At 52.8% G+C, this 20,278-nt stretch overlaps 1 protein-coding gene across 2 annotated transcripts in view; it reads left to right on the top strand.

The window, feature by feature from the left end:
• SLC45A3 (solute carrier family 45 member 3) overlaps nt 1-19,992 on the top strand; it is a 31,862-nt gene extending 11,870 nt beyond the window's left edge. For both annotated transcript variants that reach the window (XM_035903134.1, XM_009647773.2), the window contains 4 exons: nt 9,038-9,465; nt 9,727-10,560; nt 12,111-12,376; nt 15,881-19,992. In XM_035903134.1, the coding sequence (XP_035759027.1) occupies nt 9,294-9,465; nt 9,727-10,560; nt 12,111-12,376; nt 15,881-16,342 (1,734 nt within the window). In that variant the 5' untranslated portion in view covers nt 9,038-9,293 and the 3' untranslated portion in view covers nt 16,343-19,992. The remainder of the gene's footprint in view (nt 1-9,037; nt 9,466-9,726; nt 10,561-12,110; nt 12,377-15,880) is intronic.
• The last annotated feature ends 286 nt before the right edge of the window (nt 19,993-20,278 follow it).

Below are 20,278 nucleotides of genomic sequence, written 5' to 3'. Positions count from 1 at the left end.
GCGCTCCTCTGTTCTGGGAGGGTGCAGACTCTGCCTTCGCAAGCCTTGCCGCTGATGAGGACGTGTCCATGGGTCTGTCCGGGCACAGCAAACGCATCCCAGACCCTGGAGCCTCCCTCCGCAGGGGAGCGCGGGTGGGTGGGGGGTGCAGCCCCACGTTATCGGGGCCAGCTCTGCGGCGGGGTCCCGGGAGCGGGGGGTCGGAGCCACCTGTTGGAGTTTCACGCATGGGGAGGCTGCCCTTTTTAACAACAGCGTCCCTCTTTTTTTTTTTTTTTTTTTTTTTTTTTTTTTTTTTTTCCTCCCTTCCCGGTATTCCCTTTACAACCAGCCCATTGTGCTGTGGGCTACAGCAGCTGGGTGGAGTGTTTCAGGCTCAAGTGTAATTTCAGTGCCTTTAAAAGCCTTTAGAGGGCTTTTTTTTTTTTTCTTTTTTTTTCCCCTTTTTTTTTTTTTTTTTTTTTTTTTCTCCTGAAGAGGACAGCAACGCCAACAAGGGATAATTTGATGGATTACTCTGCAGGGCTGAGGGGCTCTCCTTAATCCCCTTTGTGGGCCTGTTTGACTAGACGCGTAGCAGAAGCCCCCAGCCTCAGGCAGAGAAAAGGCGGCTCAGCAGGGTGGGTTTTACACACTGACATATAAATACGGGCCCTGGTCATGTGGTGCCGGATATAATCTGTGCCCGTTACCACGCTGCAGAGAAGGGGGGCACCTGGAGGGGGCTTATTTTTTCCTTTCCAGTTCAATTTACATTTTTATTCTTCTGCTAAAAATAATAAAAAAAGAAGAGGGGGTGGGGGGTGCGGCTGACTCAGACCAAATGCCAGGGTGATGGGCACAGTATTTAAACACCAAAAATGAGCTCAAGTGAAAAGCAGAACCAGATCATCTCTCATTTCCCCTCCCACTCCAAAACAGGGGCTCCTCTCATGAATAAAAGCAAGAGCTTGGGTCACGCAGAAGCAAAACAAAGCTGTAGCTCTGCTGTAGAGCCAGCCAACCTTGTCTGGAGGTCTCGTTGTTTATAGCAGACCTGACGCCGACTCGGGAAAGGGTGACCAGGAGGAGGGAGGCTCTTGAGAGCGGAGGCTGAAAGTGCTGCTTCTTTGGTTGCACTGTGTGTGTTTAGGAGTGCGTGAGGCTTCTGTGTGCTTGCTTGAAGTTTGGTGATTAGATGCCAGGCCTGAGCAGGTAAAACGCTGCGAGACCATCCTACCAGGAGGCCCCACTGCGGCTGCTTCGGCACAGCCTGAAGATCCCTCTTGCAGCTGAGCTCAGCTATGGGGTGTCATCGGGGCACTCAGTCCTTCATCACATCTCCGCTGAACTCGGCCCTGCAGTGCGGTCGTCTTTTGCGGTGTCGCTGATGGAAACGGGGCTGAGCTACAGGCCAGCAAGGCAAGGTGTCAGCCCTGCAGCCTTGGCCCCTGCTTGTCTGCAGAAAGCGCGGTGCCCAGCTCCTCTCTGCACCCCGGCTTATCTTGGGCCACGCTCTGCTGAGCGTGGACTGCAGTGGGATCTCCCAGGCAGCCCGAAGCTGGCTGCTGCCGCTGGGTTAAGGTGGCAATGACGCCTGCCAACTGCAGGAGGGTTAGTGGCACCCGCTGGCGTCCCGGCGTGCGCTGGGCTGATGTCTGCCTCTTTGAGAAGCGCTGCAAGCTCCGAAAGTGTCCCCTGAGTCAGTGACCTCGTTAGTCAGACAGGCGGTTCCTGTCTGTAACGGCGAGGGGAGGAGGAGGACGGGCTGGAACCGGCCACCCTTTGCTGCTGCATCTTTTCCAATGGTCGAACAGGCAGGCATGGGAGCGAAGGCAGCCAAAGCCTGGGAGAAAGCCTCCTGCCAGGAGCAATTCCTCTGTCTGCCAGAGGAAGAAGCAGGTTGTGGGACGGGAGGTCAGCGGAGCCTGCGGGCTGCCCTGCTGCCGGTTCGATGTTTGTGTTGCGGGTGAGGATAAAGAATCCGCAGAGCTATTGGCACAGCTCCTGAAAGGAGTGTGAGATGCCAGGGACGTGTAGGGTGAGGGTAAGCAGGACAGCTCTTTCTCCACCCTGGAAAGCATCCTCTCTGTGTGACAGGCAGAGCAAGGACAGTGGTGTTAGCCAGCTGGGCTGGGAAAGCATCCTTTCCTAATGCCCATTCTTAACAAACACTTTGACTTTCTCATCCATCTTACAGGGACCTTCCTGTCCATAAGCTTTCCCTGGTGCCTTTGCTTTATACAGTTGAGCAAAGGGGGACAAAGTGACCTGTTTCACATGCTGCTTACTGTAAGACGCGAAAGACACTCAACAGTCACTTGTCCTCATGAATGCACCTTTACCTGAAGGAACCTCAAACTCCATTTCTGCGAGCCCCAGCCATCTGCAGGGAAAGTGAGTGGCTTGGTGGTTACGGAGAGAAGAGCTTTGCTCAGCATCTGAATGGGAACGTTCTGGTTTAGTGGCCCACAGAAGGGGGGAGATGCAACCCCCTGAAAATCAGCTGCTAGGTGCAGGTGCCTAAAACTTGTCCCCTTCTTCTCTTTTTAGCTTCTTACTTTCAACTCACAAAATGGAGATGGTAGTGAACTGCTTTCAGTCTCGGCTGTTGGGCCAGGGATCAGTCTGTGCATCAGGCGAGCAGCGAGCACAAAAGGGCCTGAACTAAGCCCTGCCTTTTAGGTAGCCCTGACGGCAGGATGATCACGTTGTCGGTGCTGCAAGGAAGCAATTGCAGCGTAGCAGGAAAGAACCGGCCTCCAGTCGTGACAAATTCAAATGTCTCCGTTTGAACCAAACTCTGTGGAAGGTCTCCTGAGCTGTCGTGGGGACCTGCCCCTTCCCATAACACTAGACGCGTCCGTAGCATCTAACATTTGTCCTGGATTAATATATCCTGGTGTCTGGGCTGCTGGGTGCTGCGCTGTGGGGTGAGGGAGGGAATTTCAGATGGGCTGGGGTGCCTGGGTCTTCCTTGTTCTCGTTTGAGGGGATTTCCACCCGCTGCTGCTCCTTCCCTAAGCCGAGCTGCCGAGGCTGATATAATGGAGCCCCGGAGCTGAAAGGAAACGCAGAGTTAATTCAGAGAGACTAAATAAATCGCAGTTCTCCCATCCCTGCTTAATGACCACTCCCCTCTCCCCACACTGTGAATGGGGTCAAGGAGATTTGGGGGGGGGGGAAGGGGAGAGGGTCAGGAGAGGTCAGGTGAGTTTTCCATTTCATCCCCCGCAAGCCTGCCAGAGCTATTCTCCATGGTGCATTTCACATTCAGCGGCAGTGAATGGACACTGATAGCTGTGAAAGGATCTGGCACTGGATGAACAGCCCTTCCCTAAGCACTCGCTCTTGTGCTCTCTCCCACCCTTTCTTCCAAAGGGCTTCCAGGGAGCGGGGAATTAATAACATTCATAAAGAGCCCCTTGGAAAGTTGGAAATGTAACGTTGTGGTTATGAATGGAAACCCAACGGTTAGCAGAACCCTTCACCCTCCCCTCTCTCTGCTGCCCGTTGGGAATAGGCTTCTGCTTCAAACCTGCCGTGCCGCAGGGAGGGACGGTGCGGGTCCGTATCACCTGGGAACTGCTCGGCCCCCACCGAAGCTCCATCTCCTGCCCCCAGCGCGGGACAGTATCGGCTGCCTCAGGTGCTTCTCCAAAAAGCTAAGGCTTTTCCTTTGCTAAGGCAAAGGCTTTTGTTGGGGTAATTTTTTTCCCATATAAGACAGGGCTCAGGTTATTACAGGGCTCTGACAGGTCACAAATACTTGATGAATCTAATTCTCTGTTGTCTGATCATCACTGTGGCTGTTTGCTGACCTGCGGGGTAGGTGCACGACCGTCACAAATCAGAGAGGCTGCTACCACATTTAAAAACATCTCTTGTCCCTTCTGCACCCATCTGAGAGACTGGAAGGATTATGGAGTGGCAGGATATGGATTCTCCTGAGGAATAAATGAGCTTTTCTCTGCCACGTAACTACACCCAAATTTTATTTTTAAAATGTCCGTCCCTCAATCTTCATTCTGTCAAAGCACTGTCTGGATGTCATTACTTATAAGATCCCACATTGGAAAGATTTGAGGACACTGGGAGGAGGAGAAACTTCTCGCGGGCTTTGCTTTTGCGTGTCCGTCAGCGCCCTGCACGCAGTCCACTTTCTTCAGGTGCCTCGGGGTTTGTTTTTTCTAGAAGCGAAAGGTGTAGTTCAAAGTCCGTTAGCGAGGGCACGCAAAGCAACGTCTGCGCCGGCTGAGAGAAAGGAAGTGGGAAGTGAACTTCTATTGGCGATGGTGTTGCTTTGCGTAAATGAGCCCGTACATCTGACATCGCCAGTAAATTCAGTCCTATTTCCGTGTCTCTGCACTTGCCGGTGCTTTTCTCAGGTTCAGACCGTGGGTTTCCTCAAACAGGGCCTTGCTGCGTCTCTGTACCGCTTCGAGCGCAGGAAGATGTTTGTCAAAACTTTTTCTGTGGCGTGTGAGCAGGGAGCAAACTCTTGAGTAGGGGAAATGCATGAATCCAACCTGCTGGCCCGCTGCCTTTAGAGAAATGGACTCTCGGGAGCCGCTTTCCCTGGCTTCATCCCTTCTCCTTGCTCCCCGTTAGCGCTGCTGGGTGAGTTGGGCTCCGCAGGGGCAGACTGCCTGGCCTCCTCCCTGTCCGTCTGGGTGCTTAAGCAGGAGAGGAGAGAGGAGACACCAGGCCCGCAGGAGCTGCCGTCCGTTCTGCTCTGGTTGCCATTGCTGGGAAGGCTCTGCTGCCCGGGTGGGTGGCAGAGAGCCCTCTCCGGGTTGCCTTTGTCCAGCAGCTTCGCTCCTGCCCCAGGACCCGCCCTCCTACCTGGCTGCCAGGTGAGCCAGCCTCTCCGAGTTGATCTGTTGTTTCTCTGCAGAGAAAGGGAAGGAAAAGTTTGGTTTGCAAGCTTAAAACAGAAACCCTGGCTCTAAAGATGCTTTACTTCTCCTTGGCAAGGAAGAGCCTTAATGCTCAGCAGCAGATGACGTCCCCATGGCACGACAGCTCGGCGAGCAGCTGTGAAAAAGCCCCACATGTGGCTCCCTTCTGCTTCTGTGTGTAGGAAACCTTACAGAGAAGGGCTGCTGTGCCCCTTTTTGGGGGGCTGGCTGTTATCCTCGTCAAGGTGCTTGGCATTGTACTCCCTAGGGAAGGACGAATGCTGTCCCTTGTTGTAGAAGTTGGGGAAACTGAGGCCAGAGGGCAAGAAGTACCTGCTGTCATGTAGCTTTTTGGACCAGCCCTCTGCACCACCTAGCTGTGAAAGGTCTCCTCCCCATCATGAGACGCCAGATCCCACTGGGCTGAACAGGCCGTTCCCAGCTCGTTTGGGTGCGATGTGTAACTGCTGCTGTTAGACCAGGATCTCCCAGCTCCGAGGTGGTTTGCCTAAGTGACTCCTTCCACGTCAGGATAAAGTTATAGAGCACCGGGCTCAAAGCAGTTGTCCTGCATAGTCTGCCGGATAAATTGTCCTAGCGGTTTAAATGAAATGTGTGGTTTTGCTGCTGGGACTGTTAATTTAGAGCCAGACTGTTACCTGCAAAACTGCAGGGAACACCTTCTTGTCTTTAAAAAGACAATAATTTCACGTCCTAAATCTCTCTCTCTCTGCTGGGAAGGTGACAAATGCTAACCCCAGGGCAGGGCTTTGGGCAAAGTTCAGGTGTGAATCTGGGCCTGGGCTTCCCTTCCGAGCTGGCTCGGGGCAGCGGCGGCGAAGCGCTCTGCCAGCGGTGGGTTGGCAGGGCCGGTGCCCGCATCCTGTCTTTGCTCAGCACCTTGTGCGAGGGGCCTGGGCAGGCGTGGTTGTGGTTCTAATAACACACCGGCACGCCGTGCGTTATCAGGCGGCAGGGAGGGCCCTGAAACCAAACCCGCCTGTGTACCTGCAGCTCGGTTCCACCTCTGCTTGCCTGCAAACTATTTAAGTAGCTTTTCCTGAAGGCTGTACACCGGGGCTGGGCGCAGGAGCTGCAGGGATCACCTGCCACCGCGCTGCGTCGAGGAGGTGAGTCCTGGCTTCTGGCTTGCTTTCATCCTGGCTCCTGCAAGCCTCCCAAATCTTCCTTTTCCATCCCTCTGCCCCTGTCCTTACAGATCAACAGTTCGGGTGATTTTCCTAATCTGTGCTAGCATTTCTTTCCAGCTAAGCCAATCCGTCTCTGTGAACAAAATAAAAAGAAGTAATTGGTGGGTACGGAGACAAAATGCAGTTTAAACAGAAAATCATAATCTCTTGCAACTGTGGCTACAACTTGATTGCTGTTGAAAACTTCGCATCTCTGGCTGTGTATGAGTATTGCCTCTGGGTATGCTGGGGTTTATTTTTTGTTAAAGCCCTCTGAGAGTGTGGAAGGGGGAAGAGACAGATCTTCTCTTGCCTACTGATAAGAAATTCAACTGAAATTCTCAGGCAGTTGGGGTACCATACAGTACACATTACTGTACAGTAAAGATTCCTGCTTCCTCCCCAGTGCTAGAGATGCCACTGTGATAAAAAGAAAAAAAAAAAAAATTTGTCTCTCTGCATGTGAGATGTCTTTTATTTGGGGTTTGCCTTGGGATAAGTCCCCCTCTGTAAGCCCTCCAGACCCTGGACTACATTGCAGCCCCCTTCCAGGTCTAGCTCAGAGTGATGGTGGCTCAGTTAATTTTGGCTTGTGAGTCTGCTCGCTAACAGCACCGAGGCTTGTGCTGCTGGGGCTGGAGGGCTGCAGCTTAAATTCCTATCCCAAGGCTGTCAGCCAGCTGGGCACCCATCATAAACGAACAAGGCTGAGACATCCTGTGTCTAGCCCACATCTAAGAAAGGTGGTTGCTGCCCCCAATCGCTTCCTTGCAGATAGAGTGCATCTGAAGTAATGCTGAGCATATCTGGGGCCTCCAAGTATTCCTTTGAAGCCACATCTACTGATTAAAGGAAAGCTGTTGCTGTTCCCCCTCTGAGCCGTTAGCTTGCTATTTGACCTTGGGCAAGTCATTTAAATGTTCACAGTTGTTAAAAGGAGCTATCTTTTGTGACAGTCGAGGTCTAAGTGAGTGTGGAGGGGGAAGGTGAGGGATCCTGGAAGGAAAATAATCAGTATTTATTGTGTGTAATTGGCAGCCTGTCAAATCCTCAGCTCCGGAGTGATGCCTCTTGCAGGGGCAAGAGCTGGAGAGCGATGCTTGCGTCTTTGTAAAAAAACTCATCGCCACACTTCCAGCCTCACCCGGTCATCTCCGTGTGGGTTACTTGGCTGATGGCAAGAGGAGAAGAAAGAAAAAAGGGAGAATGCAGACACTGTCCCAACCGTACCGGTCTGCTAACACTTGTGCAGTGATGGAGGGCGAGTGCATGTGCTCCGTGAAGTTAGGGAACACTGATTTGCGCTACGTTGGGTGAGAACGTGGAGTTTTAGCTCTGCCCAGTGCCGCTGTGGGGAGGCTCTGGTCCAGCGCGCTGCTGGTACGGCGGCTCCTCCTGCACACACAGTTTGCATCCCGCTCGGCCCTTGGCTAGCAGCCGTTCCAGCTCTGCGAGGTCTGACCAAGCGTGGCCTCCAGCACTGGTTGCCTCAGCCTGCTGAGGAGGGAGGCGAGTGTTGGCCTGGAGATGTTCCCTGTGGGAGTCTATTCCTCTCCCCTGTAATCAAGGCAAAGAATTCAGAGGGGGCCCGGGCTGCCGAACTGGATTTTTACCTCATTTCTTCTGATGGGTTCACTCTCTGCGGCTAAGGAAGGGAAACCGTACCAGCTAGCTGCTCTGGCATGGAGGGGGTGTACGGGCAGGCAGGTACGCAGTGACAGCTTCCCCGCAGCCAGGGAGGGAGCAAGCAGAGATAAACTCTTCCACCTGCATGTCTCACATTCTGTTCAGCCTCCTTCACCCAAAGGGCCCAAAGCATTTGGGGGCTGTGCTGTGGTGGGACAGGAGGCAGAAGCTTCTGTGCAAATTGGGAGCACGCTGCACAGTCCAGAAATGGGTGATCAGCTGAAGCGCGTTCAGGCCAGCGGGATCTGTTACGCCTTGTCGCCATGGAGAAGCATGGTGGTGGCTCATTTAGGGTGAGAAGTTAGCTCATGTGAGTCCTGAGAATTAACCTGCAGTTTGTTTTACTCCTAAGTCAATGCTTGTGCAGGAGCTTAATGTCACCCTGCTTTCTAACCTGTTCTGGCTTGCCCAGCGTAACTACAGACCATCTTCCTGAGATGCTTTTAGGAAAAAGTAGCTTGGTGGACCAGCCTGGACTAACCTTGCAGGGTTTCTTACATTTGTAGACTGATATAGCGGCAGGCTCGTAACAGGTTACTAAGAGGCATCTGCTTACTTTTGCCTTAGCTGCTTAGCCCCTGTCCTGATCTGGTGGCCTCTCCCCTCTAAAGAAGGCTGGAGAGAGGGAGCATGTTACAGGGCAAATAAATGACTCAGACTAATGAGTAAGGTAATTGCTGTTCACTGTTAGATGAGGCTAAAGTGGGTCAGGTTTGTTTGTGAAACTCCACGGAGGCACCATCTGTTCTCTGTGCCCTGTCTCAGGGGCTGGAGGCAGGATTTGGGTGAAACTGCTTCTCTGGGAGCCTGTGGAGCAGCACAGAGGATGCCCCGGTCGTTAGGCAGTGGTGTGGGTCTCTGGAGATGACCCCGTGTGCTGCCCTGATCCTCAAAGGGGACTCATAATTGATTTCACTGGGAGAGGGGACCCTAAATCCTTTGTCCCTCTGCTACAACTGCCCATCTCTAAGATGGGGCTGGACAGGACACTGAGAGGTCATTAGGTCTCCCTTAGCCTGAAGGTGGGATTGGATTTTCCCAAACCATGTCCGACAAGCGCCTGTCTCACCTGCCACAAGCCCTTGGAGAGAAACCTGGCACCAATGTAGCTTTCAACTCTGCCGGCTCTCCCAGATGTCCTCTCTTCATCCTCCCATGCCTGCAAGCCTGTTGGGATGGGGACTGTCTTTTTCAGCGCTGACATGTCTGTGTGGTACCTGGTTTTAGCCCTTTCCCCTGCCCTGCACCCCGCTGTGTCTAACGAGCTCTCTCTTCTCCCAGACCACAGCGTGTGAGCAGAAGGGGAAGCCTGGAGTGGGATCCCTGCCTGCCTACGCCTGGACTCGACATTGCTGGGGCCACATCTTGCAGTAAAAGGAAGAGGAAAAGACGATTCATTCACCGTTGCTAAAAATGGGAGACAGCATCTGTCCAGCAGACCAGGAAGGGAAGTTCCAGACCTTGCCTGTGGGGCATCCCTGGGAGCGCTGCAGCCGGAGCACCGCAGCCCTCTGTCAGTAAGGGGTGCCGGGGCGGCATGGCTCAGGGAGCCTGGGTCAGCATGCTCTTCCACAACCGCAAGACCCAGCTCCTGCTGGTCAACTCCTTGACGTTTGGCCTGGAGGTCTGCCTGGCTGCAGGGATAACCTACGTGCCTCCGCTGCTGCTGGAAGTGGGTGTGGAGGAGAAGTTCATGACCATGGTTTTGGGTAGGTGGTTTTTTTTTCCTCATCTTTGAGGTGCTTGTTTCCCCTTCCAAGTCTGGAGAACAAGGGCAAATAAGGGCATGGAGGTTTGTCTCTGTGGGGCGGTTGCAGGGCTGCTGTTAAATCAAGGGCAGTTTGGAGGAGAGGGCTGTGACCTGGTGAAGCTTACCGAGTTCCTGAAACATCCCATGCTTTTGGTACAGTGCACGCAGACCAGTGCCCTCCAGATCTGTCCCCTAACGCCACCTCTTTCTCTTTTTGCAGGGATAGGACCTGTCCTTGGCTTGGTTTTTGTCCCACTGATCGGATCTGCCAGCGACCACTGGCACAGCAGCTATGGCCGAAGGCGCCCTTTCATCTGGATGCTTTGCCTGGGAGTCCTGCTGAGCCTCTTCGTGATCCCACATGCCAGCAGCCTGGCCAGCCTGTTTGCCCTCAACACTCGCCCGCTGGAGATTGCCTTCCTCATCCTGGGCATTGGGTTACTGGATTTCTGCGGCCAGGTCTGCTTCACTCCGCTGGAGGCCCTGCTCTCAGACCTCTTCCAGGAGCCAGACAACTGCCGCCAGGCCTTCTCCCTGTACGCCTTCATGATCAGCTTGGGGGGCTGCATTGGCTACCTGCTTCCAGCCATTGACTGGGGTGGCAGCTTTCTGGCCCCGTACCTGGGAGGGCAGGAGACGTGCCTCTTCAGCCTCCTTGCCATCATTTTCCTCGGCTGTGTGCTGGCCACGCTTTTTGTGACAGAGGAGGCAGCCACCCAGGCAGACGTTCTGGATGGCCCAGCGCTGAAGGATGCTCCCCCTAAGCCCTCGCCTCCTGCCTGCTGCCCTTGCCAGCTCTCCAGGAGCTCATGTCTCCTGCAGGCCAGGCACATGGCGCAGGCCCTGAGAAACCTCTGCACGCTGGTGCCACGGCTTCACAGCCTCTACTGCCGCATCCCCAAGGTCATCCGGCGCCTGTTCGTGGCCGAGCTCTGCAGCTGGATGGCACTCATGACTTTCATGCTGTTCTACACAGACTTTGTTGGGGAAGGGCTCTACCATGGCATCCCCAGAGCCAAGCCAGGCACAGATGCCAGACGCCACTACGATGAAGGTGAGCGGTGAACCAGCTCCTCTGAGGCTGCAGCACCTGATCCCTAGGACAGGGGCATTTAGTGGGAGCAAGGAATGGGCTCAGCTCTGCCAGTAACGCGAAAAAAGGTTATGGGAAACTAGACTTGCTGCAGATGGGTCGGGAAAAAACATTCTATGGCCCCCAGAGCATTGCACAGTGGGCCAAATAGAGAAACGCCTCTTTGTCCTCCGAGCTACCCAGCACAGAACCAGATCTGGCAGCGCAGTCCTGGCCTGGGGCTGGATTGTTAAGTGGCAGAATGGTCTGGCAGGTTGCACACTGAACAGGACGTATCTGGCTCAGTCTGCAGGCTGTGGTTGCCACTGCCAGGTTCCTTTCACTGCTCTTACCTCCTTTTTAAATGAGGGGTGATGGTGCTCCCCGTCTCTTGGAGAGCAGGGGTTGGAAAGCCAGGACATGCTGCGTAGCAGTGAGGTGGGCTTTGCATCTTCTTTCATGCTACTATGAGATTCCCATCTCACATTTGCATCTTGGGGAGCCCTCGAGCAGCTTCCCCAGTTCTCACCCTTCTCTCCAGTGCTTTGTGATAGTGCTCACCACTGCAGTCAGTAGCTGCCACGTCCACATCGTGGGATACTGCCCACTGCAGCATGTTACCTGCTTACTGTCGTTGGCCTGCTGTCCCATTTTGCCTGCTGTGGTGTGCCAGAGTCTTGACTCGCTGCCCAGCCCTTCTTTTCCTCTCCCCAATCTAAAGTCTTTTATTCTTGGAGGCACCTCCCTGGGCCTCCTCTTCCAGCTGTATATCTTTCCCTCTGAGTTTTCCAGTCACTGCCTCCGTGAGCTCTGCAGTACACTGCCTCTTTGTGCTGAGTGTCTGTTTAACTTGGAGATTAATTATTATTTAACACTTGCACTGTGTAGCTTCCAGCAGGTCAGGACTCCATTGTGCTAGCTGTTACAGAAACAGGTGTTGAGTAATGATCCTCGCTTCAAAGAGTTAATGGTTTTAATTCCCTGAAATCTGATAGATCTTTGCAAGGGGTAAGATCCGGATTGCTGCCGGATACTGCAGTCATTTAGTGGATGTCGTGTATTTTACCTTGGCTTAAGCACAATTCCTTGTTCCTTTTGTTCTGTTGCTGGTTTTGGCATCAGATCAGAACACATCCTCTCATGAGCAGGTGACAGATCCTGGGTCAAGAGTAGGAAGGTGCAAACAACGAACAACGACTTCCAAAGACAAGAATGGCATTTGGATTCCTATCTCCCATTGCCCCTTTAGTTCGGCTGGGATCCCCGGGAGCACGTGTAGGAAATACTCACTGCTGGTGGAGGGTGGGTGCTGGCAATCTGGCTGGTGCAGCCCTGGGGTACGTTACATGGTGCTGCTCTGCTTCCCGACCCAGCCATGCGGCTGTCAGGGCTGTTTGTGGCTCTGCCACGCTCTGGGCGGGCTGTACTGCGGTGGGCACTGAAGGAGAGGGAAGGAGGCCCGAAGGTGTTCGGCTGCATGAAGCCTGGGTGCAGCCAGGGCAGTGTCTGTCACCACCTCTGCTTACCTGCAGGTGTCCGGATGGGTAGTTTGGGCCTCTTCCTGCAATGCGTCACATCCATCTTCTTTTCGACAATCATGGACCGGATGGTGAAGCACTTTGGGACACGGGCAGTCTACCTGGCCAGCGTGGTGTTCTTCCCCGTGGCTGCCTTCGTCATGTGCCTTTCCCACAGCGTCATCGTTGTTACCATCTCAGCTGCTCTGACGGGCTTCACCTTCTCTGCACTCCAGATCCTGCCATACACACTGGCATCACTATATCATCATGAAAAACAGGTAGGGATCTGCTCCAGAGGACAACGCGCCAGCTGGCTGTGAGGACAGCTTGGCCAGCCTCTTTTGCTGCTTGTAGCTTGTACAGTCAGTTCAGCCCATGGAAGAGAAAGACGTGCCTGTGTACAAAAGTTCTCCACATGGTGCCTCTTGTCTCCAGGCTGTGTCTTCTCTGAAGATTCATCTGAAATGCAGGAGATAAGAGAGTTTAGCATCTCCTTCCTTAGGCATCCCCTGCTCACAGCAAGCATTGTGCAATTTTGAAAAGTGGAGAGTGGGGTAAGATGGGAGAAACCATCTAGGACTGATCTATCAAAAGGGATGTCCTGTGTTCCTCTGTGTTCTGCATATTTTTAGGGAAAGCGCTGCAGGTTAGTTATACCTGTGTGCATTCTGCAGCCAAGTCACATCTGCAGCACTGCCAACCTGAGGTGCTAAAACACTCAAGAATTTTCAGCCCTTAGAGGTCCTGCTTTTTCCAATTTTTGTCCATAGCATGAAGATCAGTAAAATGAAAACTGAGGTTCTTCCTGTTCCCCTAGCTCCAAGAAAAATAAACATTGTGAAACTTTTGACACCAACAGAAAAGCTAGTAATCCTGCCCCACAGATGTTATCTTTGTGGAGAAGTCCTACGAGGTTCCTGAGTTGCGCACTGGATTAATAGGAGTTTCTCTTGTGCTGCAAATGCAGAATTAATTTGTGGTTTGAGAGCAGCTCTTTCATCCCAATGGCAGGCGGTTTACTGTGCAGTGAAATAAGTAGGAGTTTTTACCACAGGCATCCAGATGTTCACATTGAACAAATACTTCTGACCAACCCATCCCAATTTGTACCAGGGCACTCCGTCAAAATAGGGGTATGAGGGAGGGTTCTGCTTTGCAGAAACTTCAGTTTGGTTGGGATCTCCCAGGGACATCATCTCAACTGGATGAAAACCAAACTTCCCAGGCTGGGGATGTGAAGGCCGAAGCTTGACAGAGAAACACTCTTAGGGCAATGAGGTGTGGGGTATAGCTGGCTTTGGTCTTTCTGTTGCCCGAACTTGAAAGTTCCTCCTTGCTTTACCAACTACTTTGCAGCAGGCCCTAAAACGCCTTTTGCAGAAAATTCTACGTCTTCCCCATTTCTCTTCTCTTCTTTTTTCTTACTGTTGAAATCTGTCATCATTTTTGTTTTCCTTCCCTCCTTCCTGCTTGCTCTCTTCTCTCTCTTTTTTTTTTTTTTTACTTTTTAACTTTAAACACTCCTCCTGAAGCGAATCAGCAGAAGGGGCATCCAAGGTGCCTGTTGCTTCCATGCTGTGCAGGACCATTGGTGAAAGCCTGCAAGGCCACCTCAGCTGGAGCTCCGTGCTTTGCACAGGCTGTGTAAGCCACTCTGTTCTCCTGCATGCCTCCTGATCTTCACATGGCCACTAAACCTTGTCTAAAACAGGAGGAAAAGATTTGCATGTTCTAACAGCACCTGAAAGCTTGGCAGAGGTGAGATGTATGGTGGGCATTCACACCTTCTGCGGGAGTTTAGGGAGAGCTAGATTCCTCATTCCCACCGCTCCCCATCAACTACAGAGGGAGATGAAGCTGGTAATTGAGGCTGGTAATTGAGGTGACTCCTGTGGTTGCATCCTGTGTTACAAGGGGTGGGTTTAAAGCGTTTAGTTCTCGCTAAGCTCATGCCTGTGAGAATTGATCTCTAGATTAATTCTTTGCACGAGGTATTCAAACACCCCTGCCAGAAGTCATCTCTCTGAAGTCCTAGCCTGGGTCAGTATAGAAACGGAGAATACACGGCATGGGCCTTCAGGGCAGCTGAGCAGCCTTCTGGAAACGTCAGTGTCAAGTATGAAGGGCTGGAACTGTGTGGGACATCCTGGTTTGGCTTGCGTGATGCCCCTTCTGTGCTGGGTTTTGAGTTCCTTTGAAGTCTGATGGCAGTAGGAGGCATGTGGGAGGATTTTTAAGCTCCACATAAGATAAGTGACGGTCCCAGATTGATGCATTTAAGCATAAATTCATGAGCCTAGGCAGAACTGAGGAGTTGAAGGGTATCGTGAGCAGCTGAGCAGAGCCCAGGTAAAGCTTTTGGAAGGTGATTGCTATTTAGTGAAGTTCTTCTCATCTGGTTTCTCTTCTCTGATTGAATCTGAAACTGTTTGTGCTACAGATCTGCAGCTGTGGCCTGGGGCAGCGTGAACAGAGAGTGGCTGGTGCTGACATACGCTAGGGCAGGGCTGGGCGTAGCTGTGTGGGTGCCAAGGCTGCTGTAAGCTTTGGGATGGCCTGCAACAGAGCTGCGGTGCCCGCACTCCTGCACCAGTGGTTCCCTCCTCTTCATCTGTGTCTGGGTCCCTCCTGCAAAAGGAAGGGAAGCCCCTCGGAGCCCTGCAGCTGGGTACAGTGCTCTCTGCTCTCAGGTGCTATTTTTTCCTTTTTATTTTCTTTGTTTGTTCAGTCCCACTGTGCTGATAATGCATTAACATGTCCTTCGTTATCTGCTCTACCCCGGGCAGACCAGCGGTTGTGCGTAATTGCAAATGCCCTGGAGTTTTAAAAGCTTGAGCTCTGCAGCATTTTCACTGTCTGCACGTGACTGCCCGTTATTTGTTGGCGTTAACATGGAGAGCTTTTTGATCCAAACACTCTGTGCAAATACCGCTGAAGTGAGCCATGCCCCAGAGATCTCACAGGTTGAGCAGAGCGGGGCAAAAAGGGGTGAGAAGAAAAAGATTTTTCTTCCCCCCGCCCCCCTTTTCTTAGCCTGAGTGAGGAGGCTCGGGTCAGGCAGATGAAGCAACTCTGTGGAGGTCATGCATGCACGGTCTGTTGCAGAGCTGAGGAAAGAGCTCTTTCCTGAGTTCCCAGCACTGTGCCACCTCAGCTGGTGTCACTTTTAAGTACCCCAGATAATGAGAAGTGGCCATGCATCCAGGGCTCTGAACTCTTTGCCTGCCCTTTGGGCTCTTCTGCAGGAAGGTTTTGGGTTCCTAGCCAGCCACTTTGTAAGCACTCCTGTTCGGACTGGGGAGCACTGGCTCTGTGGTACGTCCAGAGTGGGCTCTGGCCCTTCACTCCCGTCCTGCAAGCGTGCATCAGCTGTAGCTGGTGCTCGGATTCCTTTGGCACCCAGTGAGGAGATGACAACCCATGGGTCAGCGCAAAATGTCCCCAAGTGCAGAGCCTGGGCTGGCTTTGGGCTGCAGCACTCTGCTGAGCCCCAGAGCTTCAACACAACAAAGGCAGCGCTTGGCCAGATTCCCCTGGTGAGTCAGGGTTGCTTTGAATCTCGTGCCAGTCGGGAAGAGCCAGGCTGGCTCCTGGAGGCCATCTCACGTGGGCCAGGCTCACTCCAGGCACTCCCCACCTCTAACAGCCTGACCCAATGCACACAAAGCACAGAGTGCTTTTGCTCTCTTGCACAAAAAACAGGGCCCCCTCTGTCCCCCACCTCTCTTGCTGGGCTCCACCATACCTACTCATTCCTCATATGCCCTCCTTCTTTCCCCTAGGTATTTTTGCATAAATATAAGAGCAAAGAGGAGGAAGACGCGGCTCGATTGGACAAGAAGTCAGCCTTCTTTAGAGAAGGCCACCTTTCCAGCCAGAAGCTGCCTTACCAGAATGGACATGCTGGGAGCCTCTTCTCTTCTTCCTCTTCCTCCTCCTCCTCTCCTCCATCCACCAGCTCGGCTCTGTGCGTCAGCTCCTCCTGCGACGTCTCGCTCATGATGATGGTGGGAGAACCGGACTCGGTGGCTCCTGGCCGAGGGATCTGCCTGGACCTGGCTATTTTGGACAGTGCTTTCCTCCTCTCTCAGGTTGTCCCCTCCCTCTTCATGGGGTCCATTGTCCAGTTTACGCAGTCAGTGACTGCCTACATGGTGTCAGCTGCTGCCTTTGGCCTGGTAGCCATTTACTTTGCAACCAAAGTTGTCTTTGATAAGAGTGACATGGTGAAGTATTCCGTGTGATGTGCAAGGCGCAAGGGCAGCACGCAGGTGCCTGCGCGTGGTACAATAAGGGGAGGGGGGCAGTTCACATGGCCACTTGTGGGGTGCCTCGTGTGGCTGCTGCTCTCCCCATGCTGTCGCTGTAGCCCTGGGGGGTAGTTCTGGGGCTGGGGGCAGGAGACATGCAACAGGGCTAATCTCAGGTGTAAATATGAGGCATCGGGGCATTGTGCCTCGGGCCAGCAGTGCTTTCCAAAGGTGCCTTTATCAAAAGAAAGCACTGCACAGCCAGCACCAAAGGGGGTTGTATAGGGGAGAAAAAGGAAATGGGCTTTTCCTTTAATTAACGGGTCATGTTTCTGAGCAGGAGAGGCAGTGGTACGGGGAGGAAAGGAATCACTGGCTCTCCTGTGTTCCAGTTACAGCTATATCCTCTTCCCCTGCTTGTTGTAGTTTTACTCAACTTCTTGAGCAATACTTCTGCAAATAGGACACTGGGAGGAGATTTCCTCGGGGAAAAAAAAAGATGGGTGGCTAAGGTTTGGCCATGGAGTAAAGGGGGTGCATATGTGTGTGTGCACGCTTCCGTCCTTCCCCACCTCTGTTCTGACTGGGAAAAACCATTTAGGAGAAAAGTTACTATGTCTTGTTTTGGAAAAACAAGTAACGTTTCATTAGGACCAATTCCAAAAGGTGACTTATCTTTTACCTATGTACCAAGTTGCATCAGATGGAAAGGACTTCTTAACTTTTTTTTTTTTAAATGATTGTTTTTAGCTTTCCTCACACACTTCTCTGTAACTCTGACCTCTCACTCCTCAGCGCTTAGAACTGCTGCCTGCTCTCTCCCCTGACAGATCTAGACTGTTGTGCCTCCTCCTCACCTGGCCCCTAAAAGATGCTGCCATATCACAGGAAGATCTGTTCTCAGGAGGGTTTCAGTCCCATGACAATGAAGTTAGAACAGGGAGTGCTCTCCTGGAGGGCTGCCTGAGAACCAGCGTACCAGGCCTGAGGAAGCTGGAGGAATTGCCTGTCTGCTGACAGCCAGTTGAACTCAGCAGCAGTCACTGCTGTAGGTGGTACCTGGAGTTGGTCGCTGGCTATGTTGTGTTCCCCCCAAAGACGTGTCCCCAAAGCAGCCTTCTAGACCAGACTGTTCTTCCCAGACAGAAAAGCTTTCGGCTGTGCTTGCTGGGCAGGGGTACACCTTGCAGAGCACGCTGCATCCCAGGACCCAGCACGGTGGCTGAGCTAACACGTTGCCAGCACACCCAGAGAGGCTGCTGGAAACAGCATCGTGAACGGGAGGTGGGTAGGGTGAAATGTGCCTACGGCTGCTTACAGAGCAGGGTAAGCCTGGTTCTTGGTGTGTCAGACAAAAGGAGGAGGACAGAGACTCTCTTGTACCTGTGGTTTGCTGATCCAGATTACATACATACTATGTTATACTTGTTTGGGCTTTTTAAATTCTATTTTATTCCCAGACAGGAGTCAAGATTCTTATTGAGGCACAGTACAAATGCAGTTACCTCTTAGAGTCAGGCCCCATAGCACTGGGAGCAAATGCTCCTGGTTTGTTCGGGCTGTGTAGCTCCCAGGTGCAAGTCATCTTCCACTGGCAGAAGAGTGGCTGCAGCTGTGTGTCCTTCTGGCCCATCCCATTCCCAGTACAAGTGGACCAGCTGGGATAATTCCGCTAGTGGCAGATTCCAACACTTGAAGACTTATCCGTATACCAAGTAGGGGTCGAGGTCCCAGACCGCAGACAGCACTTAGACTTTGAAATGATCCAAACTCTGCCTACAGTGCGTAGAGGAAAGCATGAATCGGTCTTTTGGAGGCTGGGCTGTGAGTATGCAGAAGTTCAACGGTCCTTAACTTTGGCTGGTCTAAACAAAGTGTTTGTGACTAATTTTCTGCGGAGGTGTGTGGGCAGTGAGATGCACTGGTGAGGTTCGGCTGAAGGGCAGAATGTTGCTATTTTTGCAAGGTCTTGTCAGACTGTTCCTTGGTATGGATGCAAAGTTACTCCCCTGCTGTCTGCAGACGGGTCCTGAGAAGGCTTCTCCGAAGTTTTTTAAACATGTATTTCCCGTAAAGGGTGACTGTTTTTGTTTTATTTCTTCTTAAATTATATGCCTACCAGCTTCCCTTTCCCACAAGAAGGCTTGTGTGCTGAAATGCAGCTGTTTTGGGGATGCATTTGGCAGCTGCTAAACCACCTATGGAAACAGTTTTTTGTCTGTACTTCCTACCCTGGTCTCTGTCCACTTCAGGCTTCAGGAGGAAGTCTTTGAGGCGAAATGTTATTGCCAGAGGTGGGGTGTTTCTTGGATGAATGCTCCTAGTAATCGGTAACCTCTGACCCTAGATTTTTCCAACAGGTTCCTACCTGCGTGCTGAAGTATCCTTTATTTTTATTTTTTCTTACGTAAAATGCGGGGAACCTTCACACTTGGAGGCTGCTACGATGCTAAGTGCTTTTGATAACTGAGCCCTTTGTGTAAGTGCCTAAAGAGTCCTTCTGCACCAAACTTCAGGTGTACGGGTTTGATGATAAAGGCCTTGAATGCTTCATTACAGACATTGAAGTGATCCTTGAAAAAGCAGCAGGCTGGAGGGGGAGGCAGCCTTGGTTTATAATGTCCTTCGGTTTGGAATGTGAAAGATGCTGCAGTTCTTGATCCGTAACTTGCACCTGTCCCTCAAGAGGAGAAGGCTGAAGCCGGCCAGGTTCCCCGACTGACCTGCCCTCCGTCTGCTGAGCTGCCTTTGGTGCAGCTACAGCCTGGCTGTAGCTGGTGGACATGAGTAGGTCTGGGCTGACGGCACGGGCAGCAGGCTCTGTGCCTTGGCAGAGCTGGAGGGCTTGGGATTAGTGCAGGTCGGGGCTCAGACCTGTCCTTCATGGACAGATCAAGCATGCCTTCGGCCTCCCTGTTCTCCCATCCCCTTCACTGCACTGGGTCACGGACTTGGCACCCAAATCTCCTCAGCAAGTCTGGTGTCTGCATCCAGTGCACTGGCTCTGGTCTCACTGGTCCTAGGAGAGGGCAGGCTGGGTTTGTCCCGTTTTCTCATAATTCAGATAGGCTTCCAGGGAGGGGCCTGCGTTTACTTCGTTGATGTTCAGAAAAGACCACTGGGTGACTGAACTTGGGAGTCTGCAGCCGGCTGCTCTCGCTCTTTGCTGCTGCATCCCAGACGGGCGCCCACCATCCTGCTTTGGCCTGAGCTGTGACGGGATGGGTAACAGAGCTCATTCTCCATTCCAGCTGGAGAGACACCAGCCAGTCTGACCCAGGGGCTCCTTACCCGCTTCTCTGGCTGCACTGCTCTTGTTTTAGCCGGTTCATCAAGGACAAGAGCGCTACTTGATTATCCACTAAGAGACACTTTGGTATCTCCCCTCCCTCTGGCACCCTTCTTCCCAGTTCTCCAGCTGGAGTGAAACCCAGCAAACTCAGTAATTGCTCCTTTCTTCTTATCCCCTGTTACACCACGAGAGGTCTGCGGGGCGCTCTGCCAGCTACTGACACAGTGGGCAGATGGGTGCGGGAAGGAGAACTTGCCAAGACCAAACTAACCCTGTCCCCCATGGGAGTTCAAGCCCAAACAGATTCGGGCCATTTGCCCTCAGAGCTTGGCTATTTGCAAGAGGAGCGGAGGGGGGGTAGGAAACTGCCACGTGCAGTCAGGTCCTGGCTGGGTGGTGGGCAGTCGGGGCGCAGGGGGGAGCAGCTTTTCTGCGTAAGAGTTTGGCGGGGAGGGAGGACAAGTCTTGGAGGAGAACGGGGAGAGATCAGGGCAGGAGGAAGAGGGGTTCAGGGGACGCTGAGGTTTGTAGCAATGCGAGGGGCTGGCGTGGGACACTGAGGGGGTGGCAGCGTGCCCCTCGCTGGGGGCTTGCCCTGTCCATAACGCGCTTCCTAACCCCTCACGCTTGCCGCCTCG

The sequence above is a fragment of the Egretta garzetta genome, unplaced genomic scaffold (assembly GCF_000687185.1).
Source record: "Egretta garzetta isolate BGI_Z169 unplaced genomic scaffold, ASM68718v1 scaffold640, whole genome shotgun sequence".
Classification (NCBI taxonomy): Eukaryota; Metazoa; Chordata; class Aves; order Pelecaniformes; family Ardeidae; genus Egretta; species Egretta garzetta.
This window is presented reverse-complemented; position numbering and strand designations above follow the sequence as displayed.